Source organism: Anabrus simplex, chromosome 7 (assembly GCF_040414725.1).
Source record: "Anabrus simplex isolate iqAnaSimp1 chromosome 7, ASM4041472v1, whole genome shotgun sequence".
Lineage (NCBI taxonomy): Eukaryota > Metazoa > Arthropoda > Insecta > Orthoptera > Tettigoniidae > Anabrus > Anabrus simplex.
In genome coordinates, this window is record NC_090271.1 from 234,080,539 (window position 1) to 234,100,527 (window position 19,989).

General features: G+C 38.8%; 1 protein-coding gene across 2 annotated transcripts in view; it reads right to left on the reverse strand.

The window, feature by feature from the left end:
• Positions 1–19,989, reverse strand: part of LOC136877071 (nucleolar protein 14) — a 111,405-nt gene that overhangs the window by 73,896 nt on the left and 17,520 nt on the right. For both annotated transcript variants that reach the window (XM_067150888.2, XM_068228669.1), the window contains exons 5-6: positions 19,004–19,158; positions 13,454–13,560 (exon numbers count right to left, since the gene is read on the reverse strand). In XM_067150888.2, coding sequence (XP_067006989.2) covers positions 13,454–13,560; positions 19,004–19,158 — 262 coding nt within the window. The remainder of the gene's footprint in view (positions 1–13,453; positions 13,561–19,003; positions 19,159–19,989) is intronic.

Below are 19,989 nucleotides of genomic sequence, written 5' to 3' on the forward strand. Positions count from 1 at the left end.
TTCTAGCTTTGTATCACCAATCTGACATTCGATTCTGTTGAATTTCTTACCTACTGACATCAATTTAGTCTTCGAGAGGCTAATTTTCATACCTTACTCATTGCACCTCTTTTCAAGTTCCAAGATATTAGACTGCAGGCTTTCGGCACAGTCTGCCATTAAGACCAAGTCATTAGCATAGGCCAAACTGCTTACTACATTTCCACCTAACTGAATCCCTCCCTGCCATTTTATACCTTTCAGCAGATGATCCATGTAAACTACGAACAGCAAAGGTGAAAGATTACAGCCTTGTATAACTCCTGTAAGTACCCTGAACCAAGAACTCATTCTACCATCAGTTCTCACTGAAGCCCAATTGTCAACATAAATGCCTTTGATTGATTTTAATAATCTACCTTTAATTCCATAGTCCCCCAGTATGGCGAACATCTTTTCCCTCGGTACCCTGTCATATGCTTTCTCTAGATCTACGAAACATAAACACAACTGCCTATTCCTCTCGTAGCATTTTTCAATTACCTGGCGCATACTGAAAATCTGATCCTGACAGCCTCTCTGTGGTCTGAAACCACACTGGTTTTCATCCAACTTACTCTCAACGACTGATCGTACCCTCCCTTCCAGGATGCCAGTGAATACTTTGCCTGGTATACTAATCAATGAGATACCTCGATAGTTGTTGCAATCCTTCCTGTTCCCTTGCTTGTAGATAGGTGCAATTACTGCTTTTGTCCAATCTGAAGGTACCTTACCAACACTCCACGCTAACTTTACTACTCTATGAAGCCATTTCATCCCTGCCTTCCCACTGTACTTCACCATTTCAGGTCTAATTTCATCTATTCCTGCTGCCTTATGTCAATAGAGTTTATTTACTATCCTTTCCACTTCCTCAAGTATAATTTCACCAACATCCTTTTCCTCCTCCCCATGAGCTTGGCTGTTCACAACACCACCAAGGTGATTTTCTTTTACATTGAGAAGATGTTCAAAATATTCCCTCCACCTCTCCAGTGATTCCCTGGGATCTATTATGAGTTCACCTGAATTACTCAAAAAAAAAGTTCATTTCCTTTTTCCCTCCCTTCCTAAGATTCTTTATTACTGTCCAGAAAGGTTTCCCTGCTGCTTGACCTAGCCTTTCCAGGTTATTACCAAAATCTTCCCATGACTTCTTTTTGGATTCAACAACTATTTGTTTCGCTCTGTTTCTTTCATCTACGTACCAATCCCTGTCTGCCTTGGCCCTTGTTTGGAGCCATTTCTGATAAGCCTTCTTTTTACGTTTACAAGCTGCTCTCACTTCATCATTCCACCAAGATGTTCGCCTTTTCCCATCTTTACACACAGTTGTTCCTAGGCATTCCCTTGCTGTTTCTATTACAGCATCGCTGTATGCCACCCATTCACTTTCTATATCCTGAACCTGCTTACTGTCTACTGTTCGAAACTTCTCACTAATCATATCCATGTACTTCTGTCTAATTTCCTCGTCCTGGAGACTTTCTACCCTTATTCGTTTGCAGACAGATTTCACTTTCTCTACCCTAGGCCTAGAGATACTTAGTTCACTACAGATCAGATAGTGGTCTGTATCATCGAAAAATCCGCGAAAAACTCGTACATTCCTAACAGATTTCCTGAATTCAAAGTCTGTTAAGATATAGTCTATTATGGATCTGCTACCCCCAGCCTCCCATGTGTAGCGGTGAATTGCCCTATGCTTGAAGAATGTATTCGTAACAGCTAAACACATACTAGCACAGAAGTCCAGAAATGATTCCCATTCCCATTAGCTTCCATATCTTCCCCACATTTACCAATCACCCTTTCGTATCCTTCAGTTCTATTTCCAACTCTCGCATTGAAATCGCCCATTAGCACTATTCTATCCTTGCTGTTGACCCTGACCACGATGTCACTCAATGCTTCACAAAACTTGTCAACTTCATCCTCATCTGCAATGGTAAATACACGGACTCAATTCTTGTCCTAATTCCTCCCACTGACAAATCTACCCACATCATTCACTCATTTACGTGCCTAACAGAAACTATGTTGCGTGCAATGGTATTCCTGATAAAGAGCCCTACCCCAGACTCTGCCCTTCCCTTTCTAACACCCGTCAAGTACACTTTATAATCTCCTATCTCTTCCTCATTATCTCCCCTCACCCGAATATCACTTACTCCTAGCACATCCAGATGCATCCTCTTTGCTGACTCAGCCAGTTCTACATTCTTTCTTCCATAAGCCCCATTAATATTGATAGCTCCCCCATCGAATTCCATTTTGTTCGCCAAGTTGTTTCCAAGGAGTCCCTCGCCTGTCAAATGGGAATGGGACTCCATTACTCCCATAGGTCCGAGGCTTGGTTAAAGTGTTCTGAGCTCGGTAAATTCATGAAGCAGGATGCTGCCCTACTTGCACATAGTCCAAGTGAGGATCTCTCCTCTAACGGGTTATGGACCACCGGTGAATTGTATTGTCCTAGCCGCCTGAGCACAAGGAGGGCCACGACTCAGAATATGTCCGAGATGCCCACTCCCATTCCATAGCAACTGGTATCCCGACTCTCAGGACCACTTACTAGGCCACTCAGCCGTTGCCCATGGTTCACGAACTAGGACGTGACTACAGTAACCCACAAACATGAAGACCAAGAAAAACCATAGAACCTTCAAGAGGGACCTCAATAATATACCTTCACTTCAGACGACCAGATGGAAAAATAGCCCGTAACAAAAAGGACAACGGCCATCTCCTGGCGAAATACTTCGAGTCTCTTCTTAAGTTGAGGCCCTGAAAACCTATTCTGTCTATCAAAACAGTCCCTGCCGACTTAACTCCCTTCCCCCCAACTGAAGAGGAAGTGAGAACTATCATCTATTTCCTGAAAAATGACAAAGCATCAGGAGAAGGTTCAAAAGTAGCCAAGTTATGAAAGCGTGTTGGAGACAAGGAAGTCAGCAAGTTAACTGAATTCCTAAAGAACATCTGGGAGACTGAGAGACTACTATGTTACTGGACATCCACTCTGATCCACCCCCTGCACAAGAAGGGATCTCCTTGGTACCAGTCACCTACAAGATATTCTCCAAGGCCGTACTGAACAGAGCTAAACCAAAACTGGGTGAATACAAAGGAGAATTCAGAAAAAGACATTCTTGTACTGCACAGATCCTTAATCTAAAATCAGTATTAACGCAGGTTAACTTAGCAGGCAAAAAGTATGTAGTCACCTTTGCTGATTTTAGAAAGGCATATGACTCAGTCGACAGGTCCAAACTTTTGAGAATTCTGCAGGAACTGGGACTGGTCCAGAAGGCTCCAACAGACTTTGTGTAATACCAGATCACGAGTACAGTTCAGAGGAACACTCTCGGAAAATTAGGCAGAGGGATGGCCTCTCCCCTCTTTCTCTTCAAAGCAGCTCTAGAGAAAGTCATCCAAGAGTCGTGAAAGGAACTAGATGGGCACATGGTCCAAAGTGGTATTTATCCGGGATACAAGCAAAAGGGTCTCACTGAAAATTGTTTGGCATTTGCAGATGACTTGGCCCTTATTGGGAGCTCATTTGAAATAGCAGTGAAGCAGCTTGATATACTCAGTCACCAGACTGCTAACAGAGGACTTCAAGTGTACCAGTAAATTGTAGAAATGATATAAGCATTTGAGCTTTTGCTGTGTCAAGAAAACAAGGTAAAGTTCTTTACGTTTTGCAGAGAACTTTGTTCCGCATGTTCAGAAGAAAATCTTGACAGTTCAAGAGGAAGACAAACTTTTTATCATCGTATTTTATTCTACACCTTTCTACAGTAGAATATCTTTGATTTACTTTACTTAAACCACTTGACTCATTTGACGAGACATTCACGTGAGCAATGGCCAAGGCTTCAGCTCAAATGATGAGACATTCACGCGTTGCACCGAGTCGTATGTACTAGCTTGTATTTTGATCACCCCTGTAACGTTTTCCCTTTTGCGAATTTCTATGAATAGAATGGGAGTGTGGCCTGTTTGCAGCTCTCCTTCTAAGAATTTGTACTACTCAATTGTAGCCTCTGAAAGCAAAAATATTTCATCAGGGGTCAGTCAGTCTCCTAGCAATGGTTCCGGGCATAGCACAGGCAAGTGAGAGCAATGCTAATGCTGAGTTAATTTAAAGTATTTTAGACAGTGATTCGGAGGACAGCGAGGTGATTAAGATAATGAAGAAGAGATTTTAAGGAAAGTGAGAGTTCATTTGATAAGACTGTGAAATCATACCTGAAGCCCTGCATGCGAAAGCAAAACATAGTGACAGGATGTGGGTTAGTAACAGTGATAACCAACCAATTATTCATTACTTTACAGGCTCTGGGTAACAAGGAGAACTGAGAAACGAATACTTAAATAATTCTGTATCGGAGTTGTCTGTGTTCTTGGAGTTTGTAGACCTGTTGTTTCTCCACACTGCGCGAGAAACAAATATTTACGTCATGGCAAAATTATCGGATCCACATGGAAAAAAGATCGTGCAAGTAGTTTGACACTCTGAGGATAATTTTTTTTTTCAAGTTGCTGTACGTCGCACTGACACAGATAGGTCTTATGGCAACGATGGGACAGGAGAGGGCTAGGTGTGGGAAGGAAGCAGCCATGGCCTTAATTAAGGTACAACCCCAGCATCTGCCTGATGTGAAAATGGAAATCCACGGAAAACCGTCTTCAGGCCGGCAGTGGGGTTCGAACCCACTATCTCCCGAACATTGGATACTGGGTGCATTTAAGTGACTGCAGCTATCAAGCTCAGTAAGAGGATGAAATTAAGGCCTACTTTGCCCTCTCCGTTCTGATGCCCCAGGTAAATAAGCACCTCACATCCAATTATAGTCGAGAAAAAGCTGGGTCTCCACTGATTAACATTTAACATGTTAAAAATGACATGTTGAAATTGACATGTATGTGAATATTTGGTTCAGTTGACTTGTTAACTTGATATGTTGAATTTAACCTATTTAATATGTTGGCATGTTTTCCAGTGGGACTGGAAAACATGTTAAATCAATTCATTATTCGTGTGGTATCAGCATGACTTCGGCAAAGTTCGTGTAGGTAAATTACATTAAAATCATGTTCAGACCCTCAGGAAGTTTTTAAATCCAAATCCAAACGCATTCAGAATTTCACCCACATCGTGCCTTCTATTCAGATATAGCCGCACCCACATCTCCTTTCCTTCCTTCTCAAGAAGGACTGATGACCTAGATGTTAGGCCCCTTTAAACAGGCATCATCATCATCCTTCTCAAAATCTTATAAGAAGCAACAGTGGCAATAATAAAGGGCAAATCTTCATCTGAGTCCATTGTCCTTATCTAAAATGCAAGACACCACCTGAATGTACTAAAACAAATTGATATGTTGCACTAGCTGTGTATAAACAAAGGAAGTCAAGTTTAACATGTTTATAAGTATGGACACAATGTTGAATGAAACAGTATTTAACATTTACCAGTTAACATGTTGGTGGTGTCACCATTAACATTTAACACGTTGTTGTTAAATGATAATCAATGGAGACCGGCCTAAAGATAAATGCATTGAGACCCCAATATTTCGAGAGACATTGAATAATGTGAAGTGCCTCTACATATACCAAAATGTTTTAAGATTTACCCCACAAAATATTCATTCTAACATCACTGTTGTTGAGCACATATTTTGAAAGCTTCACTGAAAACTGTGCATGAAAATTCTGGTTGCAGTTCCATTTACGGCATTTATTTCAGAGCAGTACACAGTAGCTCTGACAGGGTGGCTTACTCACATTCAGGGGAATTTAAATATGATTTCTAAGTGAGCACGTAGGACCATTAAACCTGAAGCGATTGGGTAAATGTAAGATATGTTATAAGCCCGCCTGGTGGCCAAGATTGTTAAGGCTATTGTGAAGTCTATATGGTTTGACACCGTGGTTAGCCAATTCAAGTCTCACTGGTTGAAAAAATACTCACTATCAGAATGTTGGCCAGTAGGGGAGGTGGTGTTATACAATTTGTAATGACTAGATTGCAGGCCAAAAGCATGGATTCAATTATAAACCTCTCCGCAGTGTTCATATGGAGTAAGGCCATATGACACTGATGATACTAATGCCGATTCCCATAGGGAACCTGAAATATTTGTTCCGAATGAGTAAAATTATAATACCAATATACAGTAGTTGGTCCATTATTGGACATTATAAATTTTCCAGATTGAGGATTTAGAGTTGAGGGGACTGAAATACGTAGGTGGTTTGAAAAGTTCTCGGAATATACTAGAATTAAGTATCTTATCTCAGTGGAGCTGCTTTCATTTTTCAACATAGTCTCCCTGTAGACCAATGCATTTGGTCCAGCGATGTTCCAATGCCTTGATCCCATCTCGAAAATGAGATTCCTCCAGGCCTGCAAAATACCTCTCCAAATCGGCTGTCAGTTCTTCCCTTGTAGAAAATCTCCGTCCACCGAGGAAAACTTTTCAGCGTGCGGAATAGATGAAAATCTGATGGTGCCAAATCAGGTGAATAAGGTGGATGTGGCAACAATTCATATCCCAGTTCATGAAGTTTTGCCATGGCAATAACACTTGTGTGCGGTGAAACGTTGTCCTGATGAAAGATGACCTTTTTCCTTGCCAAACCAGGCCTTGTTTCGCGTATCTTTTCCTGTAGTTGGTCTAGGAGGTTTGCATAGTATTGCCCCATAATTATTTGGCCAGTAGGAAGATAATCTATCAGCAGAATGCCTTTTGCATCGCAGAAAATTGAGGCCATGACCTTTCCGGCCGAACGCACTGCCTTTGCTTTCTTTGGTGGTGGTGAATCAGCATGTTTCCACTACTTTGACTGCTGTTTTGTCTCTGGGGTATAGTAGTGGACCCAAGTTTCATCTGTAGTCACAAACCGGTGCAAAAAATCATGTTGGTTGCACTGAAAACAGGCCAGACTTTGTTCGGATATTTCCAATCTGGTGCGTTTATTGTCCAATGTCAAGAGCTGCACACCCATCTTGCGGATAATTTTTTCATACCTAATTCTTCTGTTAAAATATAATATACCCGTTCAGAAAACATCCCTACAGCTTCCGCAATCTCCCGCACTTTCAGTCGACGATCCTCCATGACCATTTTATGCACTTTTGCGATAAATTCTGGGGTCGTAACACTTTTTGGCCATCCACTACGCGGATCATCATCCAAGCTCTCCCGACCAAATTTAAACTTGCTGGTCCACTTGGCAACAGTTGAAAATGAAGGAGCAGATTACAAGATATTAGAATCATTCCGTATTGACGGTTTTCACTTTACAATGGTGAAAAATGAGAGTATCCTCCTATTCAATACATCAGATATTCCGTCATTAGACGGAGCAAACAAATTCAGACATGTTTCGGCTCGCTTGAGCCATCTTCAGTGAAAAAATTAGGGGGGTTGGAATAATTTACATAACATAAGTTGAAAAAATGCTAAAAAACATAATGAAAGAGCAAATGAAAAAACAAACAAAAGAGAGCCTAGACGGAAACAAAATTAGCACAAATATACAATATTTACATCAATATGCAGAGCAAAAAACAACTTATTGCGACAAAATTCAGTGAAACAGGTGTTAATTTGAAATAATAATTGATACTAAAAACTGCGTTAACCTAAGAAACAAGGGAATGAGAAAACAAATGATGCAGATGGAAATGAATAATAGTAGCACATGGTGAGGTTGTGGACCTCATAGTTTACAAATTATTGGTTTATAAAAATGACAAAACAGTTTGAAATTGCTGTCAAAATCATCCTAGTGGAAACTCATCACATCAAATTGGTCAGGAGGAGAGTGGGAGCAAACATTTTTGAGAGAAACCAAGCCTGAATTAACCTGCAGGCGAAAAGCCTGTGACAAGGAGAAAAAAACACCATGAAATTTAAGGCTTGCTCCCGCTCTCCTCCTGACCAATTTGATGTGATGAGTTTCCACTAGGATGATTTTGACAGCAATTTCAAACTGTTTTGTCATTTTTATAAACCAATAATTTGTAAACTATGAGGTCCACAACCTCACCATGTGCTACTATTATTCATTTCCATCTGCATCATTTGTTTTCTCATTCCCTTGTTTCTTAGGTTAACGCAGTTTTTAGTATCAATTATTATTTCAAATTAACACCTGTTTCACTGAATTTTGTCGCAATAAGTTGTTTTTTGCTCTGCATATTGATGTAAATATTGTATATTTGTGCTAATTTTGTTTCCGTCTAGGCTCTATTTTGTTTGTTTTTTCATTTGCTCTTTCATTATGTTTTTTAGCATTTTTTCAACTTATGTTATGTAAATTATTCCAACCCCCCTAATTTTTTCACCGAAGATGGCTCAAGCGAGCCGAAACATGTCTGAATTTGTTTGCTCTGTCTAATGACGGAATATATGATGTACTGAATAGGAGGATACTCTCATTTTTCGCCATTGTAAAGTGAAGGAGCAGAGTTCCCCAGTGTGTTCTGAAAGTCGGCATGAATTTTCTTTGCTTACATACCTTTCTTTACAAAGTATTTAATCACTGCTCGAATCTCAGTTTTTCCCATTGTCACAAATCACTACGTGGGAACAACAACAAAGAGTCGTCACTACCACACTCCTGCAGCTAGAGCACTGACGTGCCACGTGTTCACTCACAAAGGATGTGTGATTATTGCGCAGGAACCTCGATGCTCTAACACTGACATCTAGCGGTGATTCCGAGAACTTTTCAAACCGTCCTCGTATCTGGAGGATTGATCCAGGAAATCATTTCTTTGAGGAACAGATAACGCGGGATTTTCACAACATTATTTAATTAGAATGTTCACGGGACCATATAATTTGAATGAATAATCTGGGAAAACATTGGAACAGATAATCGAGGTTCCACTATACTGTAGAACTGTACTAGAATACAGCAAATGTAAGATGTTTAATCTGTTCCTCTTAGACATGTTTTAAAGAAAAATATTCATAGAGTATGATTTCTTTAGTCTGTAGTCTCTGTGTAATGTCTGACACTCTTACGGAATTTAGAAGTGTATGTTATTGATAACATCCCTTACATTGTTTGTTGTCCAATCCTTGTCCCGTTTCTCTCTGGGGTTGGGCATGAAGCAAGCTGAATCTTTATAGCGCATTTTTATGACCGGATGCCCTTCCTGATGTCAACCTCATCAGATGAGTTATGAGATGAAGTGAATGACGTGATATATGATAGTAGGAAGGGAGAGGGTGAAACCCAATGTCAGCACATAGCCTACTCCTGTCAAATAGCTCAAGGTTTAATGTCTCCATCTGATGAATGAATCACAATCAACAGTGTCATATGATACCATTATAGTTGGTCCGTTATTGGACATTATAAATTTTCCAGCTTTTTTTGAAGAAAATGTATCTCACGAAAGGATGGCCACGACATACCTATGGATCTTGATGTTAAAGTCCCATCGTTGCAATACAAAAGCGCCCAACATTCAGTTGAAAGCGATCGGCAATGAACTTTCATAACGGACCATCTTAGCATCGCATTCAGCTGGTATTATTTTGGGAATCCTTGGAAATTATAAAGCAGAGTGGCCAAAACAATTGGAAGGAGACAGAGAGCATTTCAACAGCTCTTCTTGAAGACGCAACGAGTTTCATCAAATATTCATACTTGTAGAACATCTACAATTATGTCCAGGGTTAGAGTTTATTTCACCAGGCGAGCTGGCCATGCAGTTAGGGGCACGCAGCTGTGAGCTTGCATCCGGGAGATAGCGGGTTTGAATCCCACTGTCGGCAGCCCTGAAGATGGTTTTCCGTTGTTTCCCACTTTCACACCAGACAAATGCTGGAGGCTGTACCTTAATTAAGGCCACGGCCGCTTCCTTCCCACTCCTAGCCCTTTCCTATTCCATCATTGCCATAAGACCTGTCTGTGTCGGTGCAGCGTATAGCCACTAGCAAAAAAAAATAAAAAAATAATAATATTTATTTATGACTTCTATTATATCACCGAACAGGTTTACGGCACTTTCTATGAAATGGCTGTCAAAGTCTTCAAATAATCTCTAATTAACATGTTACTCCAGTTAGTCCAGTACAGTAGTTTGCTTCCTCTTGCCCAGACGTCTGCTATTTTGTAAATATTCTCTGTTATTCTTGAGTTAATTTGACTTTTTAGTATTTCTTAACATGTTCATTTATTATTTCTTGACATTACATTAGTTAAAAACATAAATATTATTATTTCTTGCAATATATAGCCTATTTTCTTTTAACCCCCTTTTAAGGAAGAAATATCAAATTCCCCTGAGTTTCATTAAAAAGGGATTCTACCATAATCACTAGGCTTTCAGACAGGAATCTAAATTGCTCCTTCCTAATACAAATCTAGTATTTTAATATGATTGGATACAATTATGTTCTCCAGCCCAGAAGAGATGTTGCACCTTACATATATAAAGCCATTACAGTAGAACCTCGATAATTCGAAATCGGTTAATTCAAAATCTCGTCTAATTCGAAGAAGCTCTCGTTCCCGGAAACAGTGAAGTTATGTTTGCCAGTGAGATATCCGAGTGCATTACTTGAATACTGTAAATGCACCTTCTTGGATACATTTTGGAAATAGTTTTTGCATGTTATTTAAATTGTTTAATTCGAAATACGGATAATTCGTAATTCGAAGTACAATGTCGGCCCCATTACCGAAATTCAGACTTTTAATTCGAAACTGCCTTTACATTTTAAAACAATAGTATGTTACAGAGTAATTTCAACTCGAAATGTATCCGCTCCGCGTCATAATAGAACGCGCGTTCCGGAACGTGGAAGGGTAGCTTTCCGCACTTACACTCACTTCGGTGGGTCTACAGTGCGCTTCATGATTGCTAAGTTGAATGAAATCGGAATTCTTTTGTATTCAACCTTTTAAGGAACGCCGTAATATCACGCAACAGGCAGTGTGCGGAAAAACAGAATCCGCGAACACTGGCGATGCCGACAGTTGACGAAAAAGCGTAGCTCAGATAATAAATTCGTAGGCACCGAACAATATTGTCATTGCCGGTGAAACTGCATTGCTTTATTTTAATGCAAGCCCAAACGGTCTTATGGTTTTAAATGGGTCATAGTAGTACGTTGCAATGCACATGGGATGGAAGCGAGAAACTTTATCCTCTCGTCATTGGAAAGTTCAATAAACCACAATGTTATAAGGACGTCGCTCACTTTCCATGCTACTATAAAGCATCTACAAATGGAAACAGTACAGAAATCCAAAAAATAATGCATTTGCACAGGGGGGGCCGGCATAATTTATCCTCGTCTTTGAATTGTGTGATTTTTTTTTCTTTCGTTGCGTGAGGTTGTGTTTGTCATTGATTTATCCAAGTGCATCATTTGAACGTTGTAAATGCACCTTGTTGGATACATTTCGGAAATAGTTTTTTCCATTGCATTTGAAAGGTTTAAACTGTGAATCGAGGTGATTGTATGTATTAATGGGTCTTAGAGTACTTTGTGACGCGGCAAGTGTTTACATTTCTGAAGTACGAGAGAAGTGCCATGGCGGGAAATCGTACAAGGATAGTCATAGAAAAGTTTGATTTTAAGAGCATCGGGTACTTCCTTTGTAAATACAAGGCATCTAAACTGCGTAAAGTATAGTAATCCAATTAATAAAGCACTTGCACATGGGAGCCAGCATAGATTTCCCCTCGTCTTTGAATCGTGCTTTTTTTTTCTTTCGTTGCGTGAAGTTATGTTTGCCAGTGAGATATCCGAGTGCATTACTTGAATACTGTAAATGCACCTTCTTGGATACATTTTGGAAATAGTTTTTTTTTCATGGCATTTGAAGGGTATAAACTGTGAATCAAGGTTAGCTGCATGCAGTAACGGGCCATAGAATATTTTGTAACATGGCAAGGGTTGGTACTTCTGAATTGCGAATTGGCGGTTAATTCGAAATCACGTAATTCGAAATCCGATTTTTGAGTCCCAACGACTTTGAATTAACGAGGTTTTACTGTAATAACAAAGTTTCCTTGCTAAAAATGAATGTAAAGTATCAGGATTTTAACTCATGTAATTAATGTTTGAAGCTGTCTGCGCAGTCTAGCTTGCCTGCTTCTAACCGGAGGCCCCGGGTTTGATTTCAGACTTTTATGTTTAAGTTTTTATGTTAAAATATCCTTATAAAAACAGCAGTTGTTTTATTTGCGTAGCATAACATTTTAAAAGTTTGTATCATTTCCAGCTCGTACTGGCTTGAGCAATGAGTGCAGTTTCCAGCCGAGTTCTAGGTCATGAATAAACCGAAATTTCTGGAGTTTTGATGATTTTCTGTCTCCTTCCAATCTGCTTGTGATTAGTGACAGGCAAATTAAAATGCATTTGAGAGCTTTTGAGAAACGACACTCACATTCGAAACCATATTCTCAAGTTCAACATAACCTTTAAAAGTCGCTGTAGGCCCAATTTACGTGGTACAAGATTTTCAGAAACTTACTGCAAACAGAGTGGCCGCTGACCAAATTACAACTGAAGATTTTTAAAAATGGAATTCGCCATCATGTTGGGCGCTTTTTCTCTGATGTGCTTTATTGTATTAGTTTACAGAATTAAAAACTACTTGTGATCGATTGTTGATCAGCTTGTTATTTATTAGATTTATCGATGAGCTTGGCTGATTAAAGTTGCTGACATTAAAGAAGTTTTTATGGGAAACTGATGAAATTTCTTTGGTAAATCTGAATGTAAAGTATCAAGATTTTTAACTCAGGTAATTAATGTTTGAAGCTGGTCGCGCAGTCTAGCTTGCCAGCCTCTCACCGGAGGCCCCGGGTTCGATTCCTGGCCACGTCAGGCATTTTGACCTGGATATGAGGGCTGATTCTAGGTCCACTCATCCTATGTGATTACCATTAACTGAGGAGCTATCTAACCCTGAGATGGCAACCCCTATCTAGAGCGCCAGGAATAACAGCTGAGAGGATGTCACACTGACCATGAGTCACCTTCCAATCTGGAGACCTTCGGGCTGAGCAGTGGTCGCTTAGTAGGCCAAGGCCCATTAAGACTGTAGTTTGTTTTGTTTCAGGAGTGTTTGTAAGTTTATAATAATACATATTTAATTACTGTGATATTTAGTCAAATTGTTGATGGTTTTAATTCATTCCCAGATTTTCTGTTTTCCCATACTGTACATTTTTTTCCTGGGATCCCTCCCAAAAACAGAGAATTGAGGTTCCACTGTATAGCAGAGGACAGGACTCCAGGTCATATTCAATTATCATTCATCAGTGTACACACACAGAATGTGCTATTAAACAGAATACAATGTATAATCTCTTACTGGTTATCAGTAAGGAACAAGACTACAGAATTACAACTATATTTGCATTTCAATACAAAAGAATTACCTGATTCTTGATCATTCACAGCCTTTGCAGTTTCAGTCTTCTGCCCCTGCAGACGCCCTTCTGCATCATAACAGATGGTCTCTTCAATGTCACTTTCAATTTCAAACCTGCAATACAGAAAATAAAATGCTATTATCTAAGACGCCAGAGCAAGTTATTCATGTCCAATACTTTTTGCTAGGACCTTTCATTGGCGCCATATAAATACTGAAAACAAAGTCTATTGTATTAATATTATTAGTGTTCAGTTTTCGACACATGTGTTATCATCAGTTCATATGAAACATGTTTCAGATATACTTAAGAGTCTGAACACTTCTTTCCAAATTTGTAATGAGTTAATGGTGATCACTAAAACAAATTACTTCATAATTTTGAATTTTCCTTTCACCGACTGCCGGAGTCAGCCAATTATCAAAAGGCTAAACCCTGACTCAGAAGCACAACAATAAGTATCACAAAGAGAACCTCGGGCACGATGAAAACTAACATAAATGTAGCACACATTCATAGTTCTAAAGGGTAATCTTTGCAGTAAAATGGAGAAACAGAGTAAACTTAGTTAGTCGCCCATTGCAAATCTCACATCATTTCGACTTCCAGATAGCAAGAGTCTGATCGTGATCTCGCAAGTTCCGTATTCCAATGAAAATTAAATTTTCACGACTGCACTGTATGCTAAATAAACTTTTAATGTTAAGTACAGAAAAAACTTGACCAACCGGGCAGCAGTGGGATACGAACTCACAGCCTCCCGATTTCCCGGGGAATGACAGCGTGCAGACAGGTTGACCAAATCAGGAAGCTCACTCACTGGTTTAAGTTTTCACCAGACCTTGAGAAGAGCTGAAAATCGTCCAGTATGGAGAAGCGCAGTTAATGGCATCATGTCGGTCAGCAATGGATAAAATGACCTGCTGTGATGATGATACTTAGGTAAGCATACCTAATCTGATGGATAAATTTGCTGAATAACAATATTTATTCATTTATTTGAAGAATAAAATAATAACAATAATAATAATATAAATGAGTCAAAATATGTGAATTGGCACCCCATTTTACTAACATCACCAAAATGCAAAATATATATACAGTATTTTAATAGTAGACCTACTTTGCAAAATTCAGAATATTGTAAAAGAGATGGATTTTTATGCAGTGTTTTTTATAACTTTATAATTGCAATTAATGAAATTCACACAGAACCCTAATAGGTAAACAGGGACAAAATATGAAATAAAAAACATGATGCTTTGATGACCTCTTCTTAATTAAAAAAAAATCATTTTTGGTAAACGTATAGAAATGTTTTCATGTTATCAAAGTCACTAGAAGATTTTGCAAAAATGTACAAATCTGTAAACATTTTTTGAATAATTATAGTGTAAAAGTATTTTGGTTATCTCCATATTTAAACAAGTGACAGAACTCTTTGTCTTGCAGTGCACGCACACTGTATAGTGCCCACTATACAGCTATGAATTGACCTTTCTACTTAACCTGTTGAGTTGTAAAAGGTACTGTACTGCAAAAAGAAAAGAAATTTTTTTATTCAATAAAATAAATTGTATAACTTAAACAACAATGTGTTTTTATTTGCTGCTATAGATCTCATTGCTGGAAGCACCCCTCTGAAAAAATCCTGGGTATAGCCTTGGTTGCAGTAGCAATCATACTGAAAAAGGAAATACAGGAATATATGGAGTCTGCAAAGTATGTCAGTGGCAGGTGATAGTAATGAGGATGTAGTCTGAAAATGGTACAAAAGATATCCTTCAAGTACACGTTTCTTAAACAGGCAATAATGAGGAAGACATTGAAGACCTGTAACAGGAAGTGGAAAGCCATGTAGAAGGTGAAGAAATATTAATGATGGGAGATTTGAATGTACAGATGAGAGAGAGAGAGAAAGAGAGAGAGAGAGAGAAGGAAAACAAGAAATATGACCTTATGGATATAGAAACGCAAATTAAGGAGAAGTACTGACTAATTTTTGTAGGAGGAACCAACTGATAGTCGGAAACATATGGTTTACGAAGAAAATTTTTATTTTAGACATTACAATACACTTTCTTCTACTCACAATCCAGCCTTGTCAAAATAATAATTTTTACTCATTGTGCTGAAATAAGTGTCTATTTCACCCAAACTTATTAAAACCTTCTACTCACAGTTTACGTTTTCTACCAAATGCAGCTTCCTCCTTTGTTATCTATTGTCCTTGAGCCAACACCAACTAGATATGTGTCTACTGCATTGTCTGATTATCAACACAGATTGTAGTTTAACTAGATGTTAGAATGAGGTGCTTTACAGGTTACACGTAGATCTGTAACCATATGACGGTGTATATTATAAATGTTACAGATAACAGGTCTAAGATTTTTGGGCAATTTGTATAACCGCTGAAGAAGAGAGAATTGATGCTCTCGAAACATGCAAGGGTTGTAATGTGGTAATAATCGTTTAACATACCATATAATCCCGAATACCATCCACCACCGAATAAGACCCGCACCCTAAATTTGAGATGGCAAAATACGGAGAGAAAAAAAAATCAAATAACTTACATACCTATTTAATTTTCTTCAAATACTGTATACCACAAAAATCAATTCCAACAGCTTACAATAAATAACATCACAAAATTCGTAAATAAAATCGGTCCAATACTCAGATCATTTACAATTCACCGTCGTCATCTGAAGTTTCACCATAGGAACTTTCGTCGCTGGCATCTTTCCATAAATAGTCGTCCTCACTACCATTCACTGAATATGAAATTCCACATTTCTTAAAACTTTTGGACACTAAATCGTTGGGAATGCGTGCCCATGTGATCTTGATCCAGCTGCATATTAGTCCCACTTCAGGCCTCTTCACTTGTCCGGTTGGTGTTAACGCGTGATCACCATCAGACATCCATTTGGTGTACAGCTGTTTCATTGCAGTTTTGAAAAGCCGTTCACACACACAACCAACGGCTGTAGAATAGAAGTGAGTCCTCCAGGAATTATTGCAAGATCAGTTTTTCCTTTCCTCATCATATCTTTTACGGCGTCAGTAGTATGTCTTCGGTAACTGTCCAACAAAAGCATGTTTCGTTTCTATAACAAAGCTCCTGGGCGACATTGCCCAACCCACTTCACCCAGTCCTCAACTAACGCACTGTCCAACCAGCCGGACTCATGTGTTCTAACAATAACACCAGACAACAAGTTTCCTTTCGGAAGTGTTTTCCTTTTCAGAACCACATAGGGAGGGAGTTTGGTTCCATCTGCTAATACGCACAACATTACCGTGCATCGTTGCTTTTCGTTACCACCTGTTCTTCGTATCCACTGTATTTTCCAACGGCATTTCAAAATAGACAGGTGTCTGGTCAGCATTCCCAATTTGCGACAGCGAATAAGAATTTTGCTTCCTCAAATGAATAATGTGACGTTGAAAGGACGTTAATTTTTCTTCATACGCCCCAGGGAGACATTGTGAAATAGACGCACGTCTTTAAATGCACAATCCCATTCTCCAATAAAAGTTTCGAATCCATCCGCAGCTTGCAGTAAAACTCTGTGTTTTAAGTTCTTTTGAGATCTCTAGTGCTTTCAATTGACACATTCCACTAGAAACACCATATCCTAACTCACGTTTTTCTATCACAAATTTGTGGAGTCGTTCTTCAATTTCCGGAAATACTACACTCTGCCCGCGGAACGCTCTGCGATCGCTGTTACTTTTTAGAAGTTTTTCTTCTTCTTCCGCCAATCACGAATACATGATTCATCAGTATCGTACTTTCTGCCAACAGCACGATTTCTGTATATTTCAGCTTCGCTTACAACTTTAAGTTTCTCACGCACAGTAAATGACTGCAGACGCCGTTTCGAATTCATCGCTTACTATCGGGACAGCACTTTCACAGGACAGATGCGGAACTTGAATGTGAGCGAGATAGACTTCAGTAACAAACAGTCTCGATTCTCGCAAAGTATGATATCCCGCGAGATCAGCTATTCGCGCACCCAGCATGCCAGCAACACTTGTGAAAGATATGACAATCGAGCATCCGCAGCAGCGGCTTTCATATTTACTGCATATATACCCATAATCTTTGATTTACTGTATTTCATTACCTTGCATTTCACGTTTAAATGCCACTGTAACCGTATTGAGAAAAATCAATCTTGTTTTCGTAAACGCAACTAAAACATAATAAGACCTGAATGAGCATTTACATGTGGTATATTGAGTATGGTAACTGTATTAAAATCTATTTCAGTACTCCATGTAAACGTAGTAAATATTTACGAGAATGAACAGCTTGAATACGACCCGCACCCAAGTTTTAGAACCAATATTTTGGGGAAAAAAAGTGTGGGTGGTTTTCGGGATGATAGGTATAATTTTAAGTATTGACTAGTTGATGGTATATGTATGTGTGATTTTAATGAAAATATTAATATTTGTAGTGAGTTTTTACGGCTGGATGGCCTTCCTGACATCAACCTCGTCAGAGGAGTTAATGAGATAAAACAAATGACATGATATATGAGTAACTACAACTGATTATATGTTCAGTACATGTAGGTCTAAAAGTCATGTGTTCACAATTTATTGTTTTCTTTACTTTTTAAATTTAGAGATACTGCCTTCCAACGAAGCCAGTAAGACTCAGAATACAATCATAAATTTGTTAACGAATAGTGTAGAATACATACATGTACAATTTATAGTTCTTTTATAGCCAGAAGTCACTGAACAAAATGGGAGGCTGTTGCATATTGGAACCCCCTTACTTTTTGCAGCTATAAAAGCAGTAAAGGAGGTCTAATGCGCAAGGAAATACGGTACTTTCTGAGGTTCATCAGTTTTCTTAAACAGGACAGACTACTCCTTCACCAACCTCGCTGTGTGATTTTAAGATTATATCATCTTCATTCACACTGATTCATGGAGAGAATGACTTAAAACATGGGCAGGAGAGCTATAAACTAACTTCACGTCATCAACATCCCACATGATGTGATTGAGGCACGATTCTTTCTCAGACTGAAAAACTTAAACACTCACCACACAAATAAAGTGCTCATAAGCAAGAGACTACTGAACATCCATGAAGAAAAGACAGATTTCCCATAAACACTGGATGATTACCCACTAAAATGTAAGATAAATAACACTTTATTCATTCTTGAGCTTAATACCACTTGACGAATAATTATGGTACTAATAAAGCATAATTTTCACAGGCATTTCTCACAAATGTGATCTGCTGTTCTCCATAACCAAAGATTACTATAAGGAGGAAACTACAAGAAAAGTCAATGCATTGTGACGGAGGCATGTGCTGACTGCCGACCACTGAAAATTGATGTAACCTCCCCACTAACCCTGGGTATCATCAACATTCCAGGTCAGTTTAATTTGAGTAATTTCAAAGCTCACTGTAGTTAAATATGTACAGTGTACGACCTAATATATTTTAACGTTATTCACTCTTAAGTGCTGAACAAAATTTCATAATCAAAGGTTTATGTACAAGCTTACCCATCATCTAGATCATCTGCACTCCTATGTTTAGAATTTGCCGCGGGTTGATCTGAAAAGCCTGACATTCTCTGGAGCCGTTCTGCCTCTAATTTTATCATCCTTTCTTGTTCTTTCTTCGCCAATGATTCTTCTGATTCCAGCGGATCTGAAGGCTGACATATAAACATAAGAGTAAAGATTTTGAATCTGAAAATTGAACAAAAGACCTGCACTGAAAATTGTGCAAAATTTACTTCAATAGCAGTAAAACTGCCAAACACAGAGCAAACAAGGCCAGAAGTACCTATATGACTCAAAAGTAGGTTGACAAAAGCAGCATTAATACTCAATAATAGTTTATCATCATTATTATTAACATAGCAGTTTATTTTTAAAAGTAATAGAGAAAGAGAGAGTATAGAAATGATGGGGTTGAGCAGAGTGAAAGGAAGGGAAAAGGAAAGAAGAAAACGAGGAAAGGATATACTATACTGGAGTGGTGGCTGAAAGGTGCAAAATGAATGGGCCTGATAATTACAAAACAGTTGAAGGAGTAAATCAGACTGAATATCAGGAATGACATGAAGGGCTTCATACAAGTGTATGCAACAAAGACAGGGAACAAAGGAGGATACTGAGGAATTCCTGCAGAAACAAGAAAAGGAGACAAATGATATGGAAGTGATTATAAAGGGAGATTTAAATGCACGGATGCTAAATGAAAGACAAGAAAAGGAAGAAGTAATCGAACCACATGAATAAGGGAAAAGGAATTAAGCAGACAAACTTAGTTTTGTGAGAGGAATGAAATGATGGCAGGCAACACATGGTTACAAAAGAAAAACAGCAGGAAAATTACAAGACATGGCTGAGGTGACAGAAGAATAAAATCAGTAACTGATTACTTCCTGGTGGAAAGGACAAATTACACACAGTTGAAGGATGTAACAGCTTTCCAGGAGAAGCATTTGATGGAGATCACAGAGTTGTGATAGCAAAAATGA